The following is a 27,593-nucleotide window of genomic DNA, read 5'->3' as shown; positions in this document are numbered from 1 at the left end:
TTAGGTAAACGCTGTTTGCAAACTGCTTAGAATAGCGGCAGAAGCCTGTAGAATCTTTAGCTCTTCTGTCCACAAAGTTTCTACTAAAGTTAGTTGGCTGATCAAATCCACTTCTTCATCCTTCATGCGAGAAACCTAAAAATTGATTTTTAAATTATTTTAAATTCTTTTTTTTTCATTTATGTAAATAAGCTTTTCTCAAATAAAGCATTTACTAAATAAAAATATAAATGGGAAATCATGCTTGAAAATATACTATCAAAAAGTGACACTATAATTCTTACCTACTAAAAGATTTGGGTATAACTTCAACAATTAGAAACAGATTACATCAGCATACATTTACGTAGGAAACTAAACAGTGCCCTGACATAAAGTGTGCTGTCCCTTCCTAACATGTGTGAAAAACAAGTAACTTCTTAAAACTCTTCTTTAAGAAAATGACATAATATTCTAGTAACATACCTTTTGAAGCATAGCATTAGATTCCTCTATAAAATAAGAGCATATTTTCCAGGTTATGTCTAAACTTGTCTTCTCATTTGTATCTGAAATTACTTCACCAAGAAGTACTTTTTTCCAACATGTACTAGAAGCAAAATGTTCAATAAGAAAATAACGTCAGGGTCTCAAAAAATAAAGAGTTTTACACTTCAACACAGCACACAATGCTCATTCCTAGACATGGTGCCTAAAATGTCCATGTCACATGCAACAGGTGAAGGACAGAAGAAGTGAAAAGGAAGGAAGGATCAGGAGAAGTCACCCTGAATAATAAACAAAGGGAAAGGCTGCTCTTTGCAGGCAGAGTGAATTTCATTTTCCTCATACTGCTGTGTCCACGGGGCTCTAGTGGTGTCATTTGCACCATGCTGTGTTACTACAGTGAACCGGTCACGTGCCTCTGGCAGTTCAAACCCACCAGGACACCTCTCATTAAGATTTACAGTCTCAGAAATCCAATGCTCATTATGAGTCAGAAGTGACTCAATAGCAAAGAATTTGGTTTTCATTTTGAATCCTTTATCTAGCCCATTAGTAAGTGAAGTTGCATCCATTACCCACAAACATAAAGCAAAGACAGAGCAGGAAGGCAAGTTCAAGGAGAATAAGAGGCCAAAGGACACAAGTGAGAACACAAAGCTTTCCCCTCAAGAGAAAATCTTTCCTAAAAATGACACACTCAACAGAACACATTTTATGAAATATTTTATGTATGGAAGGATAAGTCAAGTCCTTTTCTCTATGAAGGTAATTCTAATATTATACCACAAACATTTTTTTAGAAAATTAAATTCAGGGTCAGATTGGTTGCTGTCAGGTGCCATCATTTCTACGGAGAAATCAACAGAATGGAATTCACAGCATTCACATGATAGAGTATTGCCTCATAGTTTTCTTGGTATTAATCTTCTTGGAAGCAGACCTTCACAACCTTTCTGTCAGTAGCTAACCACTTAACCACCATGCCCTTGCAGGGGAGGACCAATTTTACTGCAGACAGAAGAGGTGAGGTGTGTTTAGAAGAGGAAGAGAGGGTCAAGATCAAATCTGCACACGAGGAAGAAGCATGATCCAGGCAGGAAGAGAAGGGAGGAACAACTGTGGATACAGTGAATGAGGAAGGGGAATCTGGTGTAGAAGATGCTAGGTAAAATGACTGCAGCCGCAATGAGAAGAGCTGACACACACAAGAACCAGCTGGAGATAGAGAATGCTGGTAGCACACACAAGGGAATAAAATCTTAAACATCTTCAGCTTTAGAGAGATTGGAAGCTTTCTGGAGTAGATGAGTTCTCAGAAAAAAAAAAAAAAGAAGAAAAGTACTATGTGCTTTCACCTACACCCATTATCTATCTTAATAATTACCTTGCAGAGAATGTATTATTATCCATCATTGTCAGACACACAAACTTAGAACCAAGAAAGTCAGAGAATTCTAAGTGGCAGAGTCAGCAGGAGACAGACACAGTATTCAGACAGAATCCCAACGTCTCGCTTTTTCTGCCACCCCACCCTGGACAGGGAAGACAGACTCAAAAGAAGAGGCCTAAAGATGACCACTCAGAAACATGCAGTGGTTTTATTTCAGGTTAAAGTGCTTCAACAAGGACTTGTCCCTTGTTCCACCAAGAATTTTAAAACGTTTATATATAAGGATACACACCAGATAAAACAAAAGATAGATGAAGACATAGGAGAAAAGAGAGGAAGAAAGAGACAGCACACACAGCAAAGAGACCACCGACCAAGCTCATGCCTGAAGAGCCTGAATATCCAGACACACCACACATTTGCCTGAGTTAGGTAGAAGCAATAAAAAGAAACAAACAATCAGTTACAGAAGTCACTGCATCTGCAACAAAACCATACTATCTGCTGAGAAGAATCACAACTCTTCTGGTGCTGAGACAGGGAGAACTTTCACTCCCTGAGCCCTGAAGAAAATACCAATGGCACAAACAACAACAAAGACAGCAGGAGTTAGTGTGCACCCAAACCACCTCGAGGCACTGTGCTAAGTGCCATCTGGAAGCATTCTCTCACATAATGCTCACAGCCACCAGCGATGTTCTTACCATCAGAAAGTCCTCCCTCGAGGCTGTTTGTCTCACCAGAGCATTTGCTACCTGGTGGCAGCAGTGAGAAGGAAGCTAACCCCGGGGAAGAAGCTACATGCATAGGGCAGGTCACAGTATCTGTGCCGCCATGTGGCTCAGTCAGGCCGGACTGACAGATGCATTCAACAGAGCTTCCCAAGAACACTCGGAGCCTGACAAGGACCCCTGTGCACAACGACGGCCCACCTCTCATGAAAACCTCAGGCTCTCCTTCATCAGAGGTTCTGGGTCTGCCCCGTGCAGAACCACACAGGGTTCACGGTAGTTCTGTTTGCTCCTGGGGAAACTCAATCTAGTCTAGCATGAGGGCTTTGCTCCAAAGGGCAGATGTCTACAAAGTTCACCCTGAGCAAAGAGCTTCAAGTGACCAGGACAAAATGTCTCATTAGAAACTAAATCCATAGAACCATGAACTTTGAATTGGATTCTAAAACTCGAATTTTAAAATTGGTTAACACTTAAGACAAAAGTATTCCCTACCTGGGCAAGTGACATAAAGAATAAGCAACGCTGGTGTATGTGGACATTCTTTTTTTTTTTTTCTCTCAGGTTGGGCACTTGAATGTCAAGTTATGTCCAGATTATAACTACTGTGTATGCCCAGCACATTATGGAACTTACAATTCTCTTGCTTCCAGACATAACAACTTGAGAGCCGTGAGTAATCGCCAAGATGGCCCATCCCATCCAAATGTCAAATTCCTAAAATAGACAAACAAAAAATTACAAACCCTTTATTTTGTTGTTTGACACCATGACAAATGGCTGAAAAGCCACATACTGTAACTTATATTTGGTCAAAGAGAACAATACGTCTAAAAGCATTAATAATATAGTCTGGTATCATAAAATTCTGTGTTTGAAGAAAAAGCAAAATACTATAATTAATTTTGTTTAATAAGAGACTAAAATTGGATAAGAGGTCACATCAAAAAGGAACATACCATAGTTCACAGTCAGATGAATGCTCTTGATTAAATAAATGGCAGTTACTACACCTAGCCTGTCTTCAAACTATCACTGGATTATTTAAAGTTTAATTTTGTTCAGAGAAAACATTTGAAAGAGAAAATCTTAAACCTTTTGGAGAAAGAAAGGGTATAACTAGCTGTCAAGTGCTGGAATCAAGGCTTAGCTTTCTAGTGACTGGTTTTGTACCCTAAGGGCAGCCTCATCTGTACTAACCCAAAGCTTTTTGTTGTTGTTCAATCAATGATTTATTCATTGCAAATGTTTTTCTTTTTCTTGTTGTGTACCCTCAAGTAAGATCCAAATGGCACAGAAGGAAACTGCCCATCCTTCTCCAGTAGAGCTAGCCCAAATCTTAAATTACCAATCAGTAACCAATTAGCTACTAAACAAGACTTAATGAAGTTCCTTTTTTGATATGACTTAGCATTGTACGTGTGTATATATCTCAAACCAAGTTTCCTGAAGTGCCCTATATGCCTGTGTAGCTACATACATTAAGCCCATTTTTACAATACGTACCAGATGCTCAACAAATACAGGTGACCCTTGAACAACGAGGGATAAAGGACGCTCAACTCCTTCACAGTCAAAATCAGAGTACAATGTATAAGAAGCTCTGGCGGCGTGGTCAGTAGGCAACAGTGCTGCCAACTCAAACGCAGCGAGCACCTGTCTGGTGGCTCGGGTCTACCAGCTGCTCCAAGGAAGAAAGACGAGCAATGTTTTCTTATGCAATGGAGCCTCCGAAAACCCGCCTGTGGGTTAGTTCCGAGTAGATAGCATTAGTAGCACACTTGAAGAGCATGAGTTCAGGCTGCACAGGACCACTTATGTTTTTTTTCCTGTAGACATTGCCAGGAGCCCAAATGTTACATGTATCCACTTAAAACACATGCGACAATAACTCTCTACTCATGAGCAATTTATCTCCCCAGGAAATGGTTAGGGTCACCTGGCATTTTAAGCTGATACTCAAAACACTTGAGCTCACCATTCAAACTCATGCTGTTCAAAGATCAATGACAGAAGTCAGGAGCTGTGGCACATCTGTTGAACCCTAACCCTCATTCTTGAATAAGTTCAAGAGAAAAATAATACTTACTCTATAAAGCCATGGTCCTTTAGAAGTGAAATCTTTTTGTTCATCTGCTTATCTGTTGATGGGAGATATTTAACAAGTATATCTACATTAAAAAAAAAAAAGTCAGGTTAAGATTTAGAGTCTAATTGAGAAAGCAGTGTGGCCTTCCTCTCTCAATTAACTTTTCTTCCCACTAGCAATTAAGATGTATATACAGAGTTTGACTGAATTACACATTCAAGAGACTGTTCATTATATCCATCTCAATGAAATCATTATTTCACTCTAATTGTTGTTGTTGTGTGACATCAAATTAAAACTGACCGGCAGCTGACCCTCCAGCAAGTTTTCAGAGGCAGTAAACGCACAGGGGGAGATTGTTCTTTCTTCTCCCCCCAAAGCCACTGGCAGCTGGTGGATTTGAACCACATGCCTTTGGGATTGTGGCACAGCTTCTCACCAGTAGGCTACCATTTCACTCCTAGAAAGCTAGAAAAATCCCAAGGTAGAAGGCTAAAACATCTACAAACTCAGCTCATGCAAATCACCTTATCAATCAGCAGCTGAATACTTACAGCTTTGCTCCCAAAAAAGGAAAAACCCAAACCTGTTGCCATCAAGTCAATTCCAAGCCTACAAAGCACAAAAGAACTGTCCCACGAGATTACCAAGGCTGTAAACCTTTACCACAGCAGACTGTCAAACCTTTCTGCCAAGGAGTGGATGCTGGATTTGAACTGCCAACCTACAGTTGGTCAACAACAGCAGTGTGACATGTAACCTATTTGTATACTTTTATTAAACAATAATTATTTTCATTTCTAATCTCTAATCCTACTATCTTTAGTAACAGTGATTCCAGGTGGCACAAGCCGTTAAGTGCTTGGCTGCTTACCAAAATGTTAGTGGTTTGAACCCACCCTGGCTCCAAGGAAGAAAGAGACAGCAATACATTCTCATAAGATTAAAAATCCTACTCTCTCTTCAGTGACGATAGCAATGTCTTGGTACAAAATTTTCCATTTCTTTCCTTCTGTTAATATTTATCTTATTTCCCTTCTATCACCTCACTTCCCTTCTATCTTCTAATCAAATGTCAGAAAACTATTTTCTTTCTTACACTCAAAATCAATCTTAGCGTTGCCATTTTATACTTCAATATTAAAATTATAGTCAGTAAGAATACGGCCAGATTTACTTAAATAATGATGTGCGCGCGTGCTTTAGGAAAGTGACTTAGTGACATAGCACTAACACGTAGGATTCCTAAACTGAAAGGCTGGCAATTCAAATCCACTCATCACTCCAAGAGAGAAAAATGACCCTTCCATAAAGACTTCTTGGTGGTTTTTTTTTGGTTTTTTGTTTGTTTGGTTGGTTTTTCTTTTTCTTTTTTTTTAAATTAATTTAGTTTGTTTATTTTTCATTTCAATGAACATCTACAGAGATTTTGGAATTCCATTCATTCATTGTTGCACCCTTCTCCCCGCCCAAACCCCTCCCCGCCCCGTTGCTCCTCTCCTTGAAAAGCAAAAGAAAAACTCCCTCATTGATACACAATCCCCCCCGCAAGACTTCTTGTTTTTGTGTTGTGCACCATTGAGTCGGAATCGACTCATAGCTGACCCTCTAGCAGGTTCTCAGAGACAGTTATTCGCATGGGAAGAGACTGCCCATCCTTCTCTCACAGAGCAGCTGATGCATTCAAACCGCCTGCCTTCAAGGTTGCAGTGTATCCATAAAGACTTGTTGTTGTTATGTGCCGTCGAGTCGTTTGCGACTCATAGCGACCCTATGTACAACAGCCCTAAACCCTGCTCTATCCTGTGCCAATCGCACTGCCTCTGACACACCCATTCCAATTACCCTAGTCACTGAATCAATACACCTCATAGAGGGCCTTCCCCTCTTGCACCGTCCCTCCACCCTCCCAAGCATGATGTCCATCTCCAAGGACTGGTCCTTCCTTACAACATGTCCAAAGTATGTCAGATGAAGCCCCAGAATCCTTGCCTCCAAGGAGCAGCCTGACTTAACCCTCTCCAGGATGAATGTTTGTTTTCTTAGCAGTCCATGGTACCCTCAATACTCTTCTCCAGCACCACAGCTCAAAGGCATCAATTCTCCTTCTATCCTCCTTAGTCATTGTCCCACTAACTGATGCATAACAAGTGATTGCAAAGACCATAGCCTATATCAGATGCACCTTAGTCTCCAGAGTGAAAACCATTGCTTAGAGCTTCAAAAACCTGGTGGAGAGTATCCTGAGGGAGAGTCAACAACAGTGGGTTTTGTGTGCTATAGGATTCCTTGCATGATGAAACCAGGTCAACACTCAGCAGCAACCAAAAAGGTGGAGGTTCAAGTCAAGCCAGAGGTTCCTCAAGGAGAGGCCTGGCATTTCCTTGTGAACTACCTACACTACGGAGCACAGCCCTGCGCCCATACACCAGAATGGCTCCCCTTCAGCGGGAGGTGGCTGCCCAGCAACGGGTTATATATGCTTTACAGTTTCACCATTTCTATTAGAACTTGCAAATAACCACAACTTAGACTGGGGGGGAAAGTATGTCATTTTAGTGATAAAATTCAAAGTTGATTCCAACCTTTTGAGACATAAACACACGCATGAGGATTCTGGGTGGAAACAAATCCATATTCCAAGAGCAGGCGGTGGTTATCATGGGGGCCATAGCAGATGAATACCTCTTCATATTTTCTACAACTGGAAGCTGTTCTAATTTCATAGCAGTGAGTCTCCTCATTATATGCTGCTTTTACCTGAAAAGAAAAATAAATTAATATGTCTTTCATATGTAAAAATGAAAAACTGAATTATATTGTCATATTGTAAGACTGAAAAACTGAATTGTCATATTCCTTTAAGTCAGACACAGCTTCCCAATGTTTATTCATTAATTTAACCACGTGGGGGAAAAGTCAAGTCTGTGCTCAAGCTTTTGAGCAGCACAATTACAATCCAATTGAATCGGTTTGGGGGTTAAGACTATTGATAGTTAAAAGATATGCTGGTAGTACAACGGGTAAGCATTTGGATGTTAATCAAAAGTTTAGTGGTTCAAACCCACTAGGTGCTCCTTGGTGGAAATATATGGCAGTCTGCTTCTGAAAAGATAGAAAGTCTTGGAAACCCTATAGGGTTGTTCTACTCTCTCCTACAGGTTATACTGGAATCAGCTCCATAGGAAAGTGTTCCTATCTCCTCAAAATCTAAAGATTTATACTGAACTAAGTTCCTTGACTCTTCCTCTTTTTTCATCCCATTGTATCTTGCAAAACATCCTTTTTTTCCCTATAGACTCATAAGAGTGAAGTTAGAACAAAAAATACGATGAGGCTTCCCAGACTGTTGCTCAATTTTGTAGTAGCAAGGGCGTCCCATGGAAAAGAGGACCCCTTAATCACAGTATCTACCATGACATGAATAAGGGGCATAGCAAACAGACAAAGAGACCAATCATCATAAAACCAATCCATCAGAGCATGCAGGCTCTACTGCTTCCTCTGGGGTATTCCACAAGGCATTTCGATGAGACACTCTCCCTCCTGAGGGTACACAAACCTCCCAGCAGCTTTTATCCAGTCCACCAGGTGAGCTGTCCCCACAGGGATATCCTGTCTCACACCTGGATCATGTGCTGGGCGTGCGTGCTGGGCACTGGCACCTCTAAGAGGAGCTAGTCCTCATCCTGAAAGATTGCAGAACCCAGTGGGGGTAGGAGGAAATCCATCAGTGTGAAGCTCGGACAGCAATATCTCTGAGGATAAAAGGGAAGGAGACCAGAAAGCAAGAGAGGTTCCAGGCCCAGTTCTGGAAGGAGAAAGCAAATGGAGACTGCCTCCAAGGAGGATACTGGGAAAAGCAGGTGAGGAATACAGCAAAGAGCCGGAGAGAAGAGCAGAGGACCAGAGCCACAGAAAAAGGCTGCTGGGAGCATGGGCCAAGAAGACAAGCAAACACACAGCACAGCACGTTGTTTTAACCACCAGGTAAAGCTATCTGCACCTGGTTGTCAGATTACTCACCTGTACGTCTGGACTATGGTTCAGCAGATCTAGGTACGGGGCAAGCGCACACGTGTCTGGCTCTGAGGAGAAGCAGCTGCGCTGCCCGTGACTCAGGTACACGGCCCTGGTGTTAACAGTGCACCACGCCCACAGGAGGGCGCTGTAGGTGAAGATGCTTTCAACTGCCTGCGAGAAGAGCGGCTGCAAGGAGGAGAAAAAGTCTCTGGAAGAGGTGAAAAACTCCTGAACACGAGTCCTTTGCTCTTGAGCCTTTGCTCTTAAAGGTCTGGGAAGAAGATTGACCACTCTCGATTCCAAGCAAACAGGGCAAGTATAGGCCTTGGGGAGAGTGTCCAGGTAAGGCTTCCAGGGGGACCGGTCCCCAGCATGCTTTTCTGAGACTAGGAAAGTGCACAGAGCCAGGAGGGGAGAAGGAAGGGGCTTCCACCTGGAAAAATTAAACAGGTTCAAGTTAAGGTTCGACAGGTTCAATTTATGGAATAAACCAGTTTCATAATTTAGCAGATTGAATATATGGAATAAACCAGTTTTACAAATATTACAGTGGATTGTTTTGCAACCTGAGAGATTAGGCTCAAATTGTCAGTTACTTGAAGTTTTACATAAAGGACTTAAAATTATTTCCTCATTTAAAGGAGCTCTGATGGCCAGGGGTAAGGAGTTGCGCTGCCAAGTTAAACACACATGATTCAAATTCACCAGCTGCTCTGCAGGAGAAAGATGGGCAATCATCTCCTGTACAACTTACAGCCTCTAAAAACCCACTGAAGGGCCAGCTATGGGTCGGGTCTAACTCTAGAGTATGTAAGAACTGCAAGTAATTGGAGCAAATCTTATGTATGTGGCAACTGAACCATGAGATCAAATTCCAGGTAGGTTTACAAGAGATTTCTCTCTCTGCAAAACCTCTTTGCTTCTACCTTAGTTTTCCAGTTTGAAGACTTGCTGCCAAGTCCACTTGTATCACTTACATAAGAACCTAAAAACTGGAAGAAAGACTCGAGACTGACATTGTACAATAAAGGAGCCAGTAGCTAACACAAAACAAAAACGAAGCCCTTTGCTGCCAACAACTCCACATGTCAGAGTAGAATGGCTCCACTGGGTTTTCAAGGCTGTGATCATTACAGAAACAGACTGCCAGGCCTTTCTTCCACGCCACCACCAGCTGCATTCCAAGCCATCCACTTTTAGGTAAGTAGTTGAGCACAAAATCTTATGTGTGCAACCCAGGGATCTAGCAATAAGCAACAGGAAGCTATGTTAATTTTAACTCGTAAAAATGAAATCTTTAAAATTCTTTAGTCATAAAGGTATATGTCAAGTACTCAACAGTGATATATGACTAGAGGCTACTGTACTAAACAGTTCAGAATAAAGTATTCCTATCATCAAAGTCCAACTTGATGCCACTAACCCAGACCAAAAAGAAATATACTAAATATATTCCTTATAGATTTGTTATACTTCTAAATCTTTTCTTTCTAAGCTTGGTTTGCTTGACTGCAAATCATATATTATGGTACTTTTATCTACTTCCACAATTACCAATAAAAATATATTATGTTGTACAAAAGCATTTAGGAAACACTTCAAAGTTTGAATGTATACAATGCCAAAAATTCTATTAAAAATTTCAGAATATAGAAAATGTTAAACTTGAAAGCATTATTACCTTTATTCAAGCCTACAAAAACACATCTTCCCTCTAAAACAAGCACACCAGGATTTTATTTTTATCAATTTTAATCAAAGTTTACAGAGACTTAGGGTTTCCATTTAATGAAAGTTTACAGAGACTTAGGGTTTCCAGTCATTCATTGTTGTACTTTTCTCCCTGCCTACCCCCTCTCCCCCAATCCACCTTTCTCCTTGATAAGTGAAAGAAAAACTCTTTCATTGCTATGTAATCCCTCCCCTCCAAGTCCATTGCATTGTGCAGCCTTCATTCTGGACTCCTGTCATGACAATAATACCTAATCATATATCCCTTTTAAACAGTCTCTCCCTCATCTATTGCAGTGCCATATACATCATTCCTCCCCTTTTTCTCTATCTTCCCTCAACCCCAATTTCAGTCCTGTTTTACGATAGTGGCCCTATGCAATATTTGTCATTTTATGACTGAGATATTTCACTGAGCATAATGTCCTCTAGGGTCATCCACTATATTTCATGAGTACCTTATTTTTCAGTGTTGCATAGTATTCCATTGTGCGAATATACCAGAGTTTCTCTATCCATTCATTTGTTGATAGGCACTTGGGTTGTTTCCAGCTCTTTGCTACTGTGAACAAAGCCGCAATAAACATGGGTATGCATATATCTACTTGGGTGGCGGTTATGGTTTCTTTAGGGTAAATTCCCAGAAGTGGAATTGCTGGGTCAAATGGTATTTGCAACATTTTGAGAAAGCACCAGACAGCTTCCAAAGATGTTGCACCATTTTACACTCCCACCAACAGTAAATAAGGGTTCCAGTTACTCTACAACCGTGCCAGCATTTGTTGCTTGCTGTTCTGTTAAATTTTGCTATTGTTACTGGGGTGAGATGACATCTCAGAATTGTTTTGATTTGCATCTCTCTTAAAACTAGAGATTTTGAACATTTCTTCATGTGTTTGTTGGCCACTTGAATGTCTTCTTTGGTGACGTGTTCATATTCTGTGCCCATTTTTCAACTGGGTTATTTACCTTCACCTTGTTGTGGTGCTTTAGTATAAATTCTAGATATAAGTCCCTTATCTGACATGTCATTGTTGTTGTTGTTAAGTGCAGTCAAGTTGTAGGTGACTCATAGTGACCCTATGAATGAAAGTTCTGGGCATCTGTATAACTTACGTCCTTTCTCCAGGTTCATAGGGTTTCCAGAGGCAAGCTATTATGGAAATGGATGCCACTCCTGCTTCTTCCAAGCTTGTTTTAATCAGGGAGCTCCACCAAACACTGTCCACCATGAGTAAACATTCTCGTATTTGACTCATCAGTGTCACAGTGTTCAGCTTCACAGTAACCACAAGTTATCTCTGTATAGCAAGTGGACATACCAGGGTTATACGACCTAGAATGTTTCACCAAAAACAATTAAAGGCAGACCTGAAGGCCGTAAAGTAGAGTCACCCAACTTTGGCTTGGGAGCATGACTTTCTGTGCTCTCTCTTTATGCTGCAGTTGTTGTTGTTGAGTGCTGTCGAGTCATAGGTGACTCATAGTGACTCTAAGAACGAAAGTCCTGGACACCTGTATTACATCTTTTCTCCAGGTTCATTACCAAATATTTTTTCCCAATCTGTGGCTTCCCTTTTTACCCTGATGGAGAAGTTTCTGGATGTGCATAAGGATTTGATTCTTAGTAGGTCCCATTCATCTATTTTATACTATCCTGGTTATAGATTTTCTAGGATGCTTGGAAGACTGCTTATGCTGTGAATTAGGACTTTTAGGGTTCTTCCAAGCTTTTCTTTAATGAGCTTGATAGTTCTTGGTTTTAGTCCTAGGTTTTACTCCTAGATTTAATCCTTGGTTTTAATCCACGTTAAGTTGGTTTTTGTGCATCGAGTGAGGTGTGGATCTGAACGACAGCCTTTTTAAACAAATGGTGTTGGCAAAATTGGAAAACTGTCGTTTCCCCACTTGACTGATTTCATCTCCTTGTCAAAAATCAGTTGACCATAGGTAGATGGACTGATTTCTGGATTCTCAATTCTATCCCATTGATCTATGTGTCTGTCATTGCACCAGTACCAAGCTGTTTTGACAACCACGGCAATGCAGTAGGATTTCTCTACAGTAACAAAGAGAAAACAGAACTGGAGCTTAGAAAAACAATACCCTTCACAATTGATATCATAAGATTAAACACCTGGGAGTAAATTTAACCAGAAGCACAAAGGATCTATTCAAAGAAAATTACAAAACATTACTACAATAAACAAAAAAGAGACCTGGAGAAGTGGAAGAACATCCCTTACTCATGGATAGGAAGACTCAATATTGTGAAAATGAAAATACTACCAAAGGTAATTTACACATTCAATGCAATCTCAACACAAATACCAGCTCCATTCTTCAACGAGATGAAAAAGGTTATCTCCAGTTTCATTTGGAATGGAAATAAGCAAAGCACTCCTTAAAAAGAGAAATAAGGTAGGAGGCATCTCGCTCCCTGATTTCAAATCCTACTAATTATTTTAAAACCAAGAAGTAACTATTGGTGGGATTTTGAAAAATGAACGAGATAATCTCTCAAACCTCATAACTGAGAAATTCCTGTTGAGGATGTCCCTCACTCTGCCCTTATAATGTCCTACTCATTATAATATGTGACAGAAAATACTTTTCAACTTTCTCCTTGGCCTCTTCCCTATGCTAAGTCTTCTCTCAAAAGGTTGGCAGCTCTTCACTTGAAGAATTCAAGCTAGAACAAGTAAGAGTAAAAAAGAAGGAACACTTGTCAAAATGTATTATGATGACAGAGAGTTCTAGTGGCGTAGGGGTAAGAAGTGTGCCACCAACCTAAAGGTGAGTGGTTCAAACGTACCAGCACCACCAAGGAGAAGGATGAGCAATATCATCCCATGTTTACAGCCTTTGTAAACCCACAGTTGGTCAGTTATGAGTCAGTTTCAACTCCAAAGTAAATGAGACTGAGTGGCTATGATGGCAAGGAGTCAAAACCTGTGTCTGTGATTTATGTTTATGTTTGTGTGTGTGTGTTTGTGTATGTCTGTTATCTCATCTCCTTTTATCCTCATTTTCAAATAAGTGATGGTTCAGGACCCAACCTACATCCCAAGCACCTTAAGAAAACCTTAAAAATTCCATTTATAGCAAATTGGGAACCAACTTCATGGAACTGAATAAACCTTTCAAATAAGCTGAGATATTTATTAGTTCTACAAAGGGGCTGAGTCTTAACGATCTGTGTCTCAGATGACATACTGGATGACAATGAAAACCTTAAAAGACAAGGACAGTTACCACGTGTGCACGTGGGGGGTCACTTACTTAGTAATGTATGCCCCTAGGTAGCTTCTAATCACCGTGTCCGTGGTGAGCAGGCAACTCTCAGGCAAGGAAATAATCAGCTGTCCAGCCTTACAAAAAAAGAAAGCAAAGTTTAGAATGTCCATGCTTTCGAGTTTTGTAAAGTCGCTGGTTCCACCATTATTTATCAAGACTTCTCTATAACTCAACTACAGACCAACAGCAGCCACAAGCAGGCTTACTCCCAAGGTTGTTTCAATGTCAGGTACTACAACCCAACAGGAACCAGAGGCTAGTGAACTCCTGGAAGGAATGGCAAACAGGAAACAAGTTTAAATCACATCATCTCTTCATTTTTATGGCAGGAAACAGAACTCCCTATAGGAAACAGACAGAAACCACCACAAATGATTCTAACCATGAAATCCAGGTGCCCAGTGACTATTCTGGGCAAGAGCCCACTCCTACATCACACGGAACTAGCCAATCAGCTCAAGAAAGGGTGGTCTGCTCAGCACAGACAGAATCTAATTTTACCATTTGCAAAAGTTTAGTTTTGCATTTCTCTCACTGAGAACACAGAAGGAAAAAAAATAAGAAAACTAAAAAACAACAGAAACAAAGCAAACAATAAGAACACGGCTTTAAGAAGTGCTACTTTCATTGAAACTGACATCTGGAGATTGGCTAAAAATCTGTCACTCCAATAGCGAATCTTTAGGATTTAATTTCTGATTTATCATCTGAAGCAAGATTCAATTGGGAATCAATGCAGTTTCTTCCAGCCCCAAAACCCCATGGCTTTCTTATTAAAATCATAGAAGAAGCCACTTGATGGGAATGTCCAATATTGTATCCTTTTGTCCCAACTCATAAAACTGCTTTTCACTATATGGAAAAATAGTTTCAGCTTAAAAAGAAGTTTAAAATATGAAATTATCAATAAAAACTATTGGTTTGGGCCATGAAACCCTTCAACAGCCACCACAAATTTCAGGCTAATGAATATAAGAGATGCAAAGCTGAAAAATAAATAGTAAATGGAGACATGAACTTGAATTTTATAGCTATTACACTAGATATTCTCTAAATCATGCACAAAGAACAAAAAGGAACCTTGGAAGAAGTTGGCCTGTCATCTACTTCGTCATGTGACAGGTGATGAAACGGAAGACGAGTGGAAAGGAGCCATGCAGGAGGCCCTGGGGTGAGAGAGCTGCAGACCTCACTCCGAGGCCACAGCTAGCTCAGGACTCACTTTACTGCACCACGCACTGAGTACAGCCTCACAGAGGCCAGCAGCTTCCTGAGCACATTTAAAAATTTGTAACCTGATTCACAAGTTTTCTGGTCGCAGAAGCTGCTAGTTTTCTGTCTCAATACACTTCCTCTCTTTTTCCTCACCAACCATAGCTCCAGTGCCAGGGAAGGTGACAAGAACAGTATGTGCCTCTCCCTGCGGTCAAGTGTGGCCATAAGCCATATTTTCAGCCAGTGGGATGTGGGCAGCAGTCTCCTTCTTGAGAGGAAGACTGTCCTTCTTCACTCTCTTTCTCAGTCAGCTATAGATTCTGAAGTACCTGGACGTGAGAGGGTGAGCACCCTCTAGGGACATGGACAGAGCTACTAAGAGCCTGGGACCCTGATGGTGACACCAGCACAAGTGTGTCTACTCCCGCCAAACAAAAGCAAAATAAGATTCCACTCTTTTTTTAAGCCTTATTATTTTGGGTACGTAGCTTATATATTGTAAAACTTAATCCTAACTGATAGAATTATATTTGAACATATCCACTAGGGAGCTCTGGCAGTCAAGTGGGCATCCACAGGTCGAATCCACCAGGTGCTCCACAGGTGCAAGATGGGTAATCTCCTCCCATCTGATTCACAGCTTCTCCAAGCCTCCTGGAGAAAGAGCTATTAGTCAGTTCTGGCTGAATAGCGCATAGCAATAACAAATAGATAAGTAAGAAATGTCAATACATCAAAATGTTTAAAAATCACTATGAACTACAAAAACAAAGGCACCAAGTAAAAAATGAGTATCAAAGAAAAAGAAGTTCTGACCTGCAGGGATGTTTTGCTCATCAGCCCTCTTCCTGTATCTATAAAAGAAAGGAAAGAAAAAGAGTAAAGCCAGTTGTCATAATGTGACCAGTTAGCATAAAATTTTTTAAAAATGGAAGAGATTGAGATTGTTAACAACTTTAGTTTGCTTGGCTCCCTGGTCAACACTCTAGGCATCAGCAGCCAGGAAATCAAAAAACGTATTGCAATGGGAAAGTCTGTGGTTAGGAATCTCTCCAGGGTACTGAAGAGCAGTGGTGTCACTCTGGAGACTAAGGTGCATCTGATACAGGCTATGGTCTTTGCAATCACTTGTTATGCATCAGAGAGTTGGACAATGACTAGGGAGGACAGAAGGAGAATGGATGCCTTTGAGCTATGGTGCTGGAGAAGAGTATTGAATATACCGTGGACTGCCAAGAAAACAAACAGATTCATCCTGGAGAGGGTTAAACCAGGCTGCTCCTTGGAGGCAAGGATTCTGGGGCTTCATCTGACATACTTTGGATATGTTGTAAGGAGGGACAACAGGTCCTTGGAGAGGGACATCATGCTTGGGAGGGTGGAGGGACAGCGCAGGAGGGGAAGGCTCTGTATGAGGTGGATTGATTCAGTGACTGGGGTAATAAGGAGGGGAGTCTCAGAGGCAGTGCGATTGGCACAGGATAGAGCAGGGTTTAGGGCTGCTGTACATAGGGTCGCTAAGAGTTGCAAGCGACTCAATGGCAAATCACAACAACAAGAACAAGTGAACTTCAAAACTACAAGAAGCTAAAGTAGTTCCTTCCAATCTTAAACCCCCAGGAGAAAATAGGACATCTGAAAGCTACTTGGGAATGTCCTGGCCCCCTTGTGGCTTTGTAAGGAGAGCAATGGCTCATTGTAGAATTCTCACCTTCATGCAGCAGCCCTGGGCCAAATCTTATCTGTACTCGGAATTACCTCATTGGTAGCCACCACCGTTTGTCAGTGGAGGCTTCTATGTCACCATGATACTGAACAAGTTTTAACCAAGCTTCCAGACCAAGAATGAAAGTTTGGTGATCTATTTCCAAAAATTACTCGGTGAATACCCTATGGACGAAAAGATTCCATCAACAACATATCTTGAAGATGGCACAGACCAAGGCTGTGCTTCTTTCTGTTGGACATGGGATTACCAGCAGTGAGGAGCCACCTCCATGGCAGCTAACAACAAAAAGGTGGCCTTTAGATCACTGTGGACCAGATGCAGATCCCGGCTGGGCCCCTTACAAGAACTTTCACACTGGGACTCTTTACTACAAGCAGGGCCTCCCACCCAACCTCAGAGTCATCTTTATGATATTTCCCCAACAATACTCAAGAGCCCTTTGGTTGGATTACCAGTAAACCCCACTCCAGGTCCCAGGAAGTCTTGGAACTGCATCCTCCCACCCTCAGGCAGCACGCCAGGATCTACAGAAACCCACACTTTTTCATTATCTGTGCCCACACAACTCTCATTTGAGAAAGGCAATAGAGTCAAATACTAGCCTTTACCTGGAAAACGAGCAGGTATTAAATGTGTATCTTCAAACTTCCTATCTTTCAGCCACTTCTTAAGCTCTATAAACTCAGGCTTGTTGCTTTCATTCACTAATTAGGAGAGAACAAACAGCAATTGTGATGGTTAATGTTTTATGTCCACTTGGTTAGACCATGATTCCTAGTATTGTGTGACTATCCTCCACCTTGTGATCTGATGTAATTATCCTACATTTATGTATTGAAAACCTAACCTCTATATGTCAAAACAGAGTTAGTGTGTGGTATACCCTGAGTCACAATCTTACATGAGACCATCAAGTCGCTTCTTTACTCATGTCTAATTCTTACTCAAGTCACACCATTACTCTGAGGTAAGGGAAGTTTCTTTGGAGATGTCACTTTGGTTATACATACATATGGTTACACTTATATACTTCTGGTTGCTTGTTTTTATTGTTGTTGTTGTGTACTATCAAGTTAACCCTCCAACTGGCGGTTTGCAGAGGCAGCCAATCAAACAAGAGAAATCTGCCCATCTTTTTCCCATAGAGCAACTGGGGGATTCAGACCACATGCATATGGATTTGCAGCCCAGTTATACACATCACACACACACACACACACACACACACACACACACACGCATACATGCAAAGGCTCTAGCAGTGCTCTGCCTTGCTGTTGATCTTATATCTGATTTCTGGTTCCTGGAATTTGGGCTAGCAGTCTATCATATGACCTACCAATTTTTTTTCTTACTATTAATGTTTATAGACATTGTGTTTTATACAGTCTTTCATTTACATTAAATTTTGTTCATTCATTTTATGGGGGGGGTTTCCCTCATACCTTCATCTTACTAATTACTTTCACAAAAGTGTGTAAGCAAGCCACTTCATGCCTTGTGCTTAATATCCCCTTCAGATAGCCAATTTCTGATTTGCCCATCCCTATGAAATGAGTACTCTGAAGGAACAAACATGTCCCTTTTGCTGAAGGATCCTCCATTGAACCTGGAAACTTTAAGCATCTGCATCCACAAGCAAAGACCAGCTGTGAGTAAGCCATCAGGTTGCGGCAATCGACCCTAGCTCACAGCCTAGATCATTTTCCCTTCCTCTAGCTGGGTCCTGGTGACTGACCTACCAATTTTGGGATTCACTGGTGTCTGCAGCCCTGTAAGCCTGAATCCTGTCATATGAACTGCACATTTTGGGATTCACCATGAGCCACCATCCTGTCATCTGACCTGCTCTCTGTGGGTTCATCAGCCACTGCAAGCTCCTAAGTCGTAAGTCTCCATTTGATACAGGACTTGCCAGCATCCAAAACCACACAGGACATTCCTTGAGATAAAAAAAGGCCCTCATCTCTCTATCCATCCACCCCATACACATACACACACACACAGAGAGAGTTAGTTATTACTGTTTTGTGCTGTTAAATCGAAACTGACCCATAGATGACCCTCCAGCAGGTTTTCAGAGGCAGTAAATCACATGAGATGAGATTGACCATCCTTTACCCATGGAGCAGCTGGTGGATTAGAATCAAGTGCTTGGGGGAGCTCTGGTGGCCTAGTGGCAAGAAGCTGTACTGCAATCACAAAGGTACACGGTTTGAATCCACCAGATGCTCTGCCGGAGAAGGAGGGACAGTTTCCTCCTGTACCAGTCAGATCTGATTTGACGGTACATGAAAAAAAAAAAAAAAAAAGAATCATGTGCAGTGTAGCTTCTTACTACTAGGGACCAGAGCTTTTTAAATACATATAAATAAAATACACACATATAGTCATTGTACTTGATTCTCCAATAGACCAAGCTGAGCCTAATCTGAAACAGTGATTAAATTTGGTTACAATTTTTTTAAATTCTCTGATTAATTGTCTCCTGCAGACAGCCATATTATAAAAGGAAATATGTTTTCTAAAAGAATAATGCAAACTAACTCACAGCAACCCTATGTATTACAGAATAGGTCTGCACCATAGGGGGGATTTTTGGCTTTTTTCCACAGTGCCACAGGTAAGTTTGAACCAGCAACTTTTAGGTTAGCAATACCCTGAGATCATACCCAACACAGTGACTACAATCAAAAAAAGATAAAAACAACTATTAGGAGAATATAAAGACTGTGGAGTACTCATAAACTGCTAGTGGTAATTAAAAATAGAAAAACCACTTGGAAAAAAGTTTGGTAGTTTCTACAAAAGTTAAACATGAAAATACTGTACCATCCAGCCATTCCACTCTTAAGTATTTACTAGGGAGAAAATAAAACTGTCCACACAAACTTATATGCAAATGTTCACAGCTGTTTTAATTAAATAGCCAAAAGTTGAAAACAAATCAATTAGCTTTCTAGAGGATAAGCAAACTGTAAAATACTATTAAGCAATATAATTTACTATTAAGTATAAATTGATTATTCTATTAAAAATTGTCTATTAAATAACATTAAACTATTAAGTAACATAAAATTATCTCAAAATCATTATGATAAGTGAAAAAAGGTATAAAAAGACTATATAAAGTTCATTATATAAAACTCAATAAAACATAAACTATAAGGGAGCACTAGTGGCCTAGTGGCAAAGAGCTCCACTGCAATCCCAATGGCACATGGTTCAAATCCACCACCTGCTCTGTGGGAGAAGGATGGGCAATCTCCTCTAGTGCAATTAACTTCCTTTGAAAACCCGCCAGAAGGTCAGCTATGGTTCAGCTTCAACTCAACGGTACACAACAACAACATTCTATAACGACAGAAAGCAAATAATAACAGAAAACTAGGAAACGTTTGGAGCCATGGAGATGTTCATTATCTTGACTGTGGTGATAATTTTATGCATACAAAGAGGTATCAAATGAAAGTAAATGGTACAATTTATGTATTAAACACTGTGTGCCAACCATATCACAATAAAATACTGAGAAGGCTAGAAATTCCAAAACTCTGAACTGTGCAGATATGGAGCCCATATAGAAATAAAGCAGCAGTCATTCAAACAGAAAAAAAAAATTTAAACAATATGTTATCAAAACAACTATGAGATATCATCTCGCCCCAGTAAGAATAGCAAACTTTAACAAAATAGCAAATAACAAATGCTGGCAAGGCTGTGGAGAAACTGGAACCCTTATTCACTGCTGGTGGGAGTGCAAAATGGTGCAACTACTATGAAAGGCTGTATGGCGCTTTCTCAAAAAGTTGCAAATAGAAACACCATTTGAGTCAGGAATTCCACTACCAGGAATTTACCCTCAAGAAACCATAACTGCCACCCAAGCCGATATATGCACACCCATGTTTACTGCAGCTTTGTTCTCAACAGCAAAGAGCTGGAAACAACCCAAGTGCCCATCAACAAATGAATGGATGGAGAATCTCTGTTATATTCACCCAATGGACTATTATGCAGCAGTGAAAAACAAGGAACTCATGAAATATTATGCAAAATGGATGACCCTGGAGGACATTATGCTGAGTGAAATATCTCAGTCACAAAAAGAAAAATACTGCATAATACCACTGTTATACCAAAGGGTTGAGGGAAAACAACAGGAGGGAAGGAATGATGTATATTGCATTGAAACAGATGAGGGAGAGAACTGTTTAAAAGGGATATATGTATGGGTATTCTTGTCATTACAGGCTGCATAGTGGAGTGGACTTGGGGGAACGGGGGGATTGCATAACAATGAAAGAGTTTTTCTTTTTCTTTTCAAGGAGAAGAGTGAATTGGGGGTGTACGGGGCAAAGAATGTAAGGCTGTATCCTTCGGATGTGGCTGTTGGCCTTGCACACAGAGGGGTCTTCAGAAGGAAGATTGCAAGCAGCTCTCATGAGGCCCTCTGACAAGGAAGATTACAAGCAGTTCCCATACATCTTTAGACACTAACTCTTGTGAGAGTGGAAATAAATGTTCCTGCTCTTGATAAGGTTGTTGCAAACGTAAGAAAGCACAGTTTATGAATACAAAGAAGTCTTGCTGAATGTATGTGTTTTATCTAACTCTATACCCAGCCCATTCGGGTCCTGTGAGGTAATCCTTAATGTTTCCATTTCTCTGTGAACTATTCCTTTGTTTCTGAATGCTAATAAAAGCAAAGGTTTTGGGGTTCCTTGGGACTAGTGGCCTGAGAGAGCTCTAGGCTTTCTGGACTTATATTCTGCTTTGCTAGTCTTCCTTTGGCTCTGCCCACAAGAAGAAACAGGGGGCACGTGGGGAGGGAGGTAGGGGAGGAGGAAGGAGAAAAGTGCAACAATGAATGACTGGAAACCCTAAGTCTCTGTAAACTTCGATTAAAATTAATAAAAAATATGACTGTTGATTAATTTTATAAGACATAACATATTGTAATGATCATATGAAATACAATGTGAAAGACAAAAATAATGTTTTAAAAAAAAAAAATACTATATAGCTGCCACATACATTCTCAAGCAGCATGGATCTGTTGCAGTCGATTAATTAAGGTACCTGTATTTAAAAGTTCTCAGTGTGGCCTGGACGGCTCTCCTACCTGGAGCACTAGATGGGGCCCCACTGCCTAGAAGACCCCAACCTCTCTGCCTGGAGGCCTCAGACCCTCCATCTGGTGGTTCCAGCTCCACCACCTGGCCCCTTAACCCACTGCCTGGAGGACCTGATCTCACTGCCTGGACACACCCAGCCCCATCACCTAGAGGATCTGTCCCCACAGGCCCACTGCTGGGATGCTCCCACCTGCCACCCCACTGCCTGGAGGACCTGGCCCTGCCCTGCAGTCTGAAGGATGACCCACTGCCATTCACAGAAACTGCTCCAGAGACCCCAATATCACAGGTGATCCCATTTCCTCTGCCCTCCCAGAGTTTAGGCTGCCTTTAGCCCTGGGCACCATGGACCCGCCTAATCTAGCTGCAGCAGTTAACTGATAAAGAAGATTATTAACTCATAGGCCATATCTCTCCCCAGCTGAAGCAAGTCTTCCCTTGAGTTAAAAGCTCAGAGAGAAACTCAGGCAGGGTAGCTGCCTTGCCCTCCTAGGGAACAATAACTTCCTGAGCCAAAGTTTTCAGATGAAGAGCCTGCTAATTCAGGCATGAAAAACTATACCACAGCAATGTCACACAAGAAGCAGACTACCTCACACCCTACACAAACTCAAAATAAGATGTCACTCCAAAAAAGTGACACAGTAACAATGGGTTTCCTGAAGCCAAAAAGTATGATGGAACTTACTGACACAGAATTCAAAAGAACAATGATTGAATATTTCAATAGATCAAGGACAAACTCAAAAAATTACAGGACTCTGCAAGCAAAAAACAAGAGGAACTTGAAAAAAAAAATCCAAGACAATGCAGATAAAACAAATGCAGCATTAGAGGCTCTGGAAAAATAAGAAATCACAATCCAGAATATGAGGACCAATGTTTCAGATGCATCAACATGCTGGAGGGATACATAAACAAAACTGAAGAGATGGAACACAGAACCAGCGAGATAGAAAATAGAATTGTCACCACTTACCTGCTAGAACAAAAAGCAGAAACAAAAAGGAAGGAAGAATAAGAAAATCTAAGAATAAAGTGTGACACCATCAAGAGGATTAATTATATGTACATACTTGAAATCTCAGAATAGGAAGAAACAGGTAAAAGCACGGAGAAAGATGTGGAAGAATTACTAGAAGAAAACTTTCCAGGCATAATGAAGAATGAGAAAACATTTATTCAAGAAACTGAGAGAATACCATATGGAGCAGACCCCAAAAGAAAACACCTAGTTGTATCTTAGTCAAATTTACCAGAACCAAAGATAAGGAGAGAATTCTGAAAGCACATAAGAAGAAACAAAGAGTAACCTATAAGGGAGAGCAAACAAGAGTAAATGCTGATTTCTCAGAAGAAACCATATGAGCAAGAAGACAGTGGAATGATGTATATCAAACACTCAAAGAATACAACTGTCAACCAAGAATATTATATCCCACAAAAAGGTGTCCACCAAATATGAAGGAGAGATCAAGATATTCTCAGAAAAACAGAACTTAAGGGAGTTTGTAAAAACAAGACCCGTGTCGCAGGAAACACTAGCACATGTCCTTCTTACAGAGGAGCCACCGAAAGCAGGATGGACCAAAGTAACCAGCAATAACACCCAACACAACTTAAAAAAATTATAGTAATAAAACCTAACCTCTCAATAATTACACTGAATGTGAATGGCTTACATGCACCACTGAAGAGAAAAAGAGTAGCAGATTAGATTAAGAAAAAACCAAAGCAACAACTATCAATATGCTGTCTACAAGAGACACACCTGGTATACTGCACTTTTTTGGGGGGCGCTTTAGCCTGTATATATCTATGAGAGCAAGTTGGTTTATTGTGTGGTAATTCTTCAGCATCTTTGTTGAATTTCTTATCTGGTAGTTCTGTCTTTTCTTGAGCATGGTGTGCTGAAGTCTCGGTATTGTCTAATTATTTTTTCAGTTTTGTTTATGTTTGTTTTTTTATATGTTGCAGTTCTATCATATGGTGCACAGATATTTATTATTGTTTTGTCCTCTTGTTCTGTTAACTCTTTAAGCTTCCTTGTCCTTTGTGATGGTTTTTGCATTGAAATCTATTTTATCAGAGATTAATATCACTACTCCTGCTTTTTTCTGGTTACCATTTGCTTAGTATATTTTCCTCTACCCTTTTCTTTTTTAGTTTTTCTTTATCTTTACTTTGCAGGTGTGTCTGGTAACTCATTGCAACATGTCCAAAGTATGTCAGAAGCAGCTTCAGAATCCTTACCTCCAAAGAGCAGCCTGGCTTCACCCTCTCTAAAACGAACTTGTTTGTTCTCTTAGCAGTCCATGATATATTCAGTACTCTTCTCCAGCACCACAGCTCAAAGGCATCAATTCTCCTTCTGTCATCCCTAGTCATTGTCCAGCTTTCCGCTGCATAGCAAGTAATTGCAAAGACCATGGCCTGTACCAGGCGCACTTTAGTTTCCAGATTGACACGCTGCTCTTCAGTACTTTGGAGAGGTCTCTTATAGCAGACTTTCCCAATGCAATTTGTCTTTTAATTTCAGCAATAAGACAAAAGAAATAAGAAGTATCCAAACTGGCAAACAGGAGGTAAAATTATCGCTATGAAGATAATATGATAGTATATTTAGAAAACCCTAAAGACTCGGCTAGAAAAGTACTGGACATAGTCAAGCAATTCAGCAAAGTATCAGGATACAAGATCAACATTTAAAAATCAGTTGGACTTCTCTACAATGACAAAGAAAATACAGAACTGGAGCTAAGAAAAATAATACCCATCACAATAGCCAATCACAAGATTAAATTCTTGGGAGTAAATCAAAACACAAAAGATCTATTCAAAGAAAATTACAAAACATTACTACAAGAAACAAAGAGACCTGGAGAAATGGAAAAATAGACCTTGCTCTTGGATAGGAAAATTCAATATTGTGAAAATGACAATTCTACCAAAGGCAATCTGCAAGTTCAGTGCAATCTCAATATAAATACCAACCCCATTCTTCAACATGATGGAGAAGGCAATTTCCAATTTCATCTGGAATGGGAAGAGACCCCGAATAAGCACAGCACTCCTGAAAAAGAAAAACAAGGTAGGAGGCATCTCACTCCCTGATCTCAAAATCTACTACACTGTCATGGTGGCCAAGACAGAGTGGCACTGATACAGTGAGAGACACATAGATCAATGGAATAGAATTAAGAACCCAGAAATCAGTTCATCTACCTACAGTCAACTGAATTTTGACAAGGAGATAGAATCAGGTAAGTGGAGAAACAAAAGCCTCTTTAATAAATGGTACTGGCGAAATTGCAAAACTATTTGTAGAAAACTCAAGCAAGACCCACAGCTCACACCATACACAAAAACCAACTCAAAATGTACCAAGGATGTAGGAGTAAAGGCAAGGACATAAACTTCATCAGAGGAAAGCTAGGAAGAACTCTAAAAGCCATAATTCATAAGATGAACAGTCTCCCAAACATCCTGAAAAATCTACAACCATGAGAGAATAAAATAGATGCATGGGATCTTCTAAGAATCAAATCCCTATGCACATCCAAAATCTTTTCCAACAGGATAAAAAGAAAAGCCATAGCCTGGGAAAAAATAGTTGGTAATTGCCACAGTCTTTGCAATTACTTGCTATACATCAGAGAGGGAGACAATGACTAGGGATGACAGAAGGAGAATTGATGCCTTTGAGCTGTGGTGCTGGAGAATAATACTGAATGTACCATGGACTGCTAAGAGAACAAACACGTTCATCCTAGAGAGGAAGAAACTAGACTATTCCTTGGAGGCAAGGATTCTGAACCTTCATCTGGTGTACTCTGGACATGTTGCAATGAGGGACCAGTATTTGGAGAGTGACATCATGCTTGAAAGCACAAGAGAGGAAAACCCTCGATGAGATGGATTCAGTGACTGGGGTAATGGGGGTAAGTGTATCAGAGACATAAGATTGGCACAGGATAGAGCAGGGTTTAGGGCTGTACACAGAGTCACTATGAATCACAGGTGACTCAACAGCACATAGCAACAACAAATTACATGTCTAATAAGGGACTTATATCTAGAATTTATAGAATACTCCAGCACCTCAACAAGATAAACAACCTAATCACAAAATGAGCACACAATATATGAACAGACTCTTTAGATTGAAGACAAAGAAGACATTCAGATGTATTGTGATGAAAAAGTCTGCTATTAGGGACCTCTACAAAGTAGTGAAGAGCAATGGTGTCACTCTGGAGACTAAGGTGTGTCTGGTAAAGGCCATGGTCTTTGCAATAACTTGTTCTGCGTCAGAGAGCTAGACAATGACTAGGGAGGATAAAAGGAGAATTGATGCCTTTGAGCTGCGGTGCTAGAGAAGAGTACTGAATGTACCATGGACTGCTAAGAAAACAAACAGGTTCATCCTGGAGAGGATTAAACCAGGCTGCTCCTTGGAGGCAAGGATTCTAAAGCTTCATCTGACATACTTTAGATATGTTGCAAGGAGGGACCAGTCCTTGGAGAGGGACATCATGCTTGGGAGGAACAGCGCAGGAGGGGAAGACCCTCTATGAGGTGGATTGATTCAATGACTGGGGTAATCACGGTGGGTGTGTCAGAGACAGTGCAGACAGGGCAGAGCAGGGTTTAGGGCTGTTGTACATAGGGTCACTATGAGTCGCAAGCAACTTGACGGCACATGACAACAACAACATACCTGGAAAGTCACAGGACCTTAAGCATAATATCCATAAGTAATATAGCTATTCAGATAAAAGGAGCATTAGTGTCCACTAGGAAAAAATACTATTAGAAAGAGCTGAGTTCAACCTTTAAAGCTGAAGAGAAATTGGACAAGAAAAGAGAAGTAAAATAGGTTTGAGGGCAAAGGAAAAACACGAAATGGTGCAGAAATGGACGTGTATAGTTATTTTCAGGGATTGAGTAGTGGAGATTACGTACTTCCACAATCTGAAAGAACATGGAGCCTCTTTATAAGACCTTAAACAGCAAGCAGGGTATAGGGATCCTTGGAGCATCTTCATGAAAAAAACAACATACAAGTAGTCCTTTAGGAAAGTCAGACTGACGGCAGTAAATAGGCCAGCCAGTAGGGAAGAAAAACAAGGGCATTTTTCAATACATGAGCAAAAATCACCACTATGTAAAGGCATGGCCTGCCACAACTTAGTAGGATACTGACAACAGAAGGTAAATAAAGAGTCCAAATTGGCTTCAAAGGTGTTGTTGACCTACATACAGTCAACTAAGAATAATATTCATTTTTATTGAAAATAACAATAGCACTTAAGTGGTTCTTTCCTGTTGATCCAATGCTTTCAAATACAGCATGTCATAGAGACAGGGATATACTGAATGTGAAGGAGCAAATTCTATCCATCCAAACAGTGATAAGATATAAACATATGATAAGAGTTCAGGAGAAAGGCAAAACACAAAAACCTGGGTGTCATTTCGAGAGAAAGCAGAACTGGAGCAATGACTTACACATACCTGCATTTCTATAAGTGCTTAAAAGAAAAAAGTATTCTTTCAGGGCACTGTGGCTGAAAACTGTTCACATGCCTCTGAGAAAAGCTGTGTGTGGACAGACACCAGACATCACAGGACGCCTTCTTCATCACTAATGCGAGTCCATGTGTGAACACACACAAAGCAAAACCATACCTCCTCTTGACTCGGAACTTCTGAAAAGTCTTCGTCTTCGGATGCGGCTTGTTCTCCCTCTTCCCTTCTGCAT

At 40.6% G+C, this 27,593-nt stretch overlaps 1 protein-coding gene across 1 annotated transcript; it reads right to left on the bottom strand.

Moving 5' to 3' along the window:
- Window positions 1-27,593, bottom strand: SETD4 (SET domain containing 4). The gene is made up of 10 exons (XM_006886731.1): window positions 27,521-27,593; window positions 17,300-17,395; window positions 15,779-15,816; window positions 13,733-13,821; window positions 8,723-9,152; window positions 7,282-7,456; window positions 4,697-4,778; window positions 3,244-3,324; window positions 466-589; window positions 1-135 (listed from the first exon to the last, which is right to left on the bottom strand). Exons 1-10 carry the CDS (start codon window positions 27,591-27,593, stop codon window positions 1-3), a joined length of 1,323 nt encoding a protein of 440 aa, XP_006886793.1.

This window comes from Elephantulus edwardii, unplaced genomic scaffold (assembly GCF_000299155.1).
Source record: "Elephantulus edwardii isolate Elephantulus edwardi_28Jun2011 unplaced genomic scaffold, EleEdw1.0 scaffold00051, whole genome shotgun sequence".
Classification (NCBI taxonomy): Eukaryota; Metazoa; Chordata; class Mammalia; order Macroscelidea; family Macroscelididae; genus Elephantulus; species Elephantulus edwardii.
Note: the sequence above shows the minus strand (reverse complement) of the source record. Positions and strands in the feature narration are given on the sequence as shown.

What these genes read in the sequence shown, in the direction of transcription:
- SETD4 (XM_006886731.1), bottom strand. Translation starts at nt 27,593, where the DNA reads ATGCAGAAGGGAAGAGGGAGAACAAGCCGCATCCGAAGACGAAGACTT. An exon ending in AATACCTGCTCGTTTTCCAG is followed by an intron (nt 15,817 to 17,299) that starts GTAAAGGCTAGT and finishes TTTCTTTTATAG; the next exon opens with ATACAGGAAGAGGGCTGATG. An exon ending in GTGTGTTTATGTCTCAAAAG is followed by an intron (nt 4,779 to 7,281) that starts GTTGGAATCAAC and finishes TTTTTAATGTAG; the next exon opens with ATATACTTGTTAAATATCTC.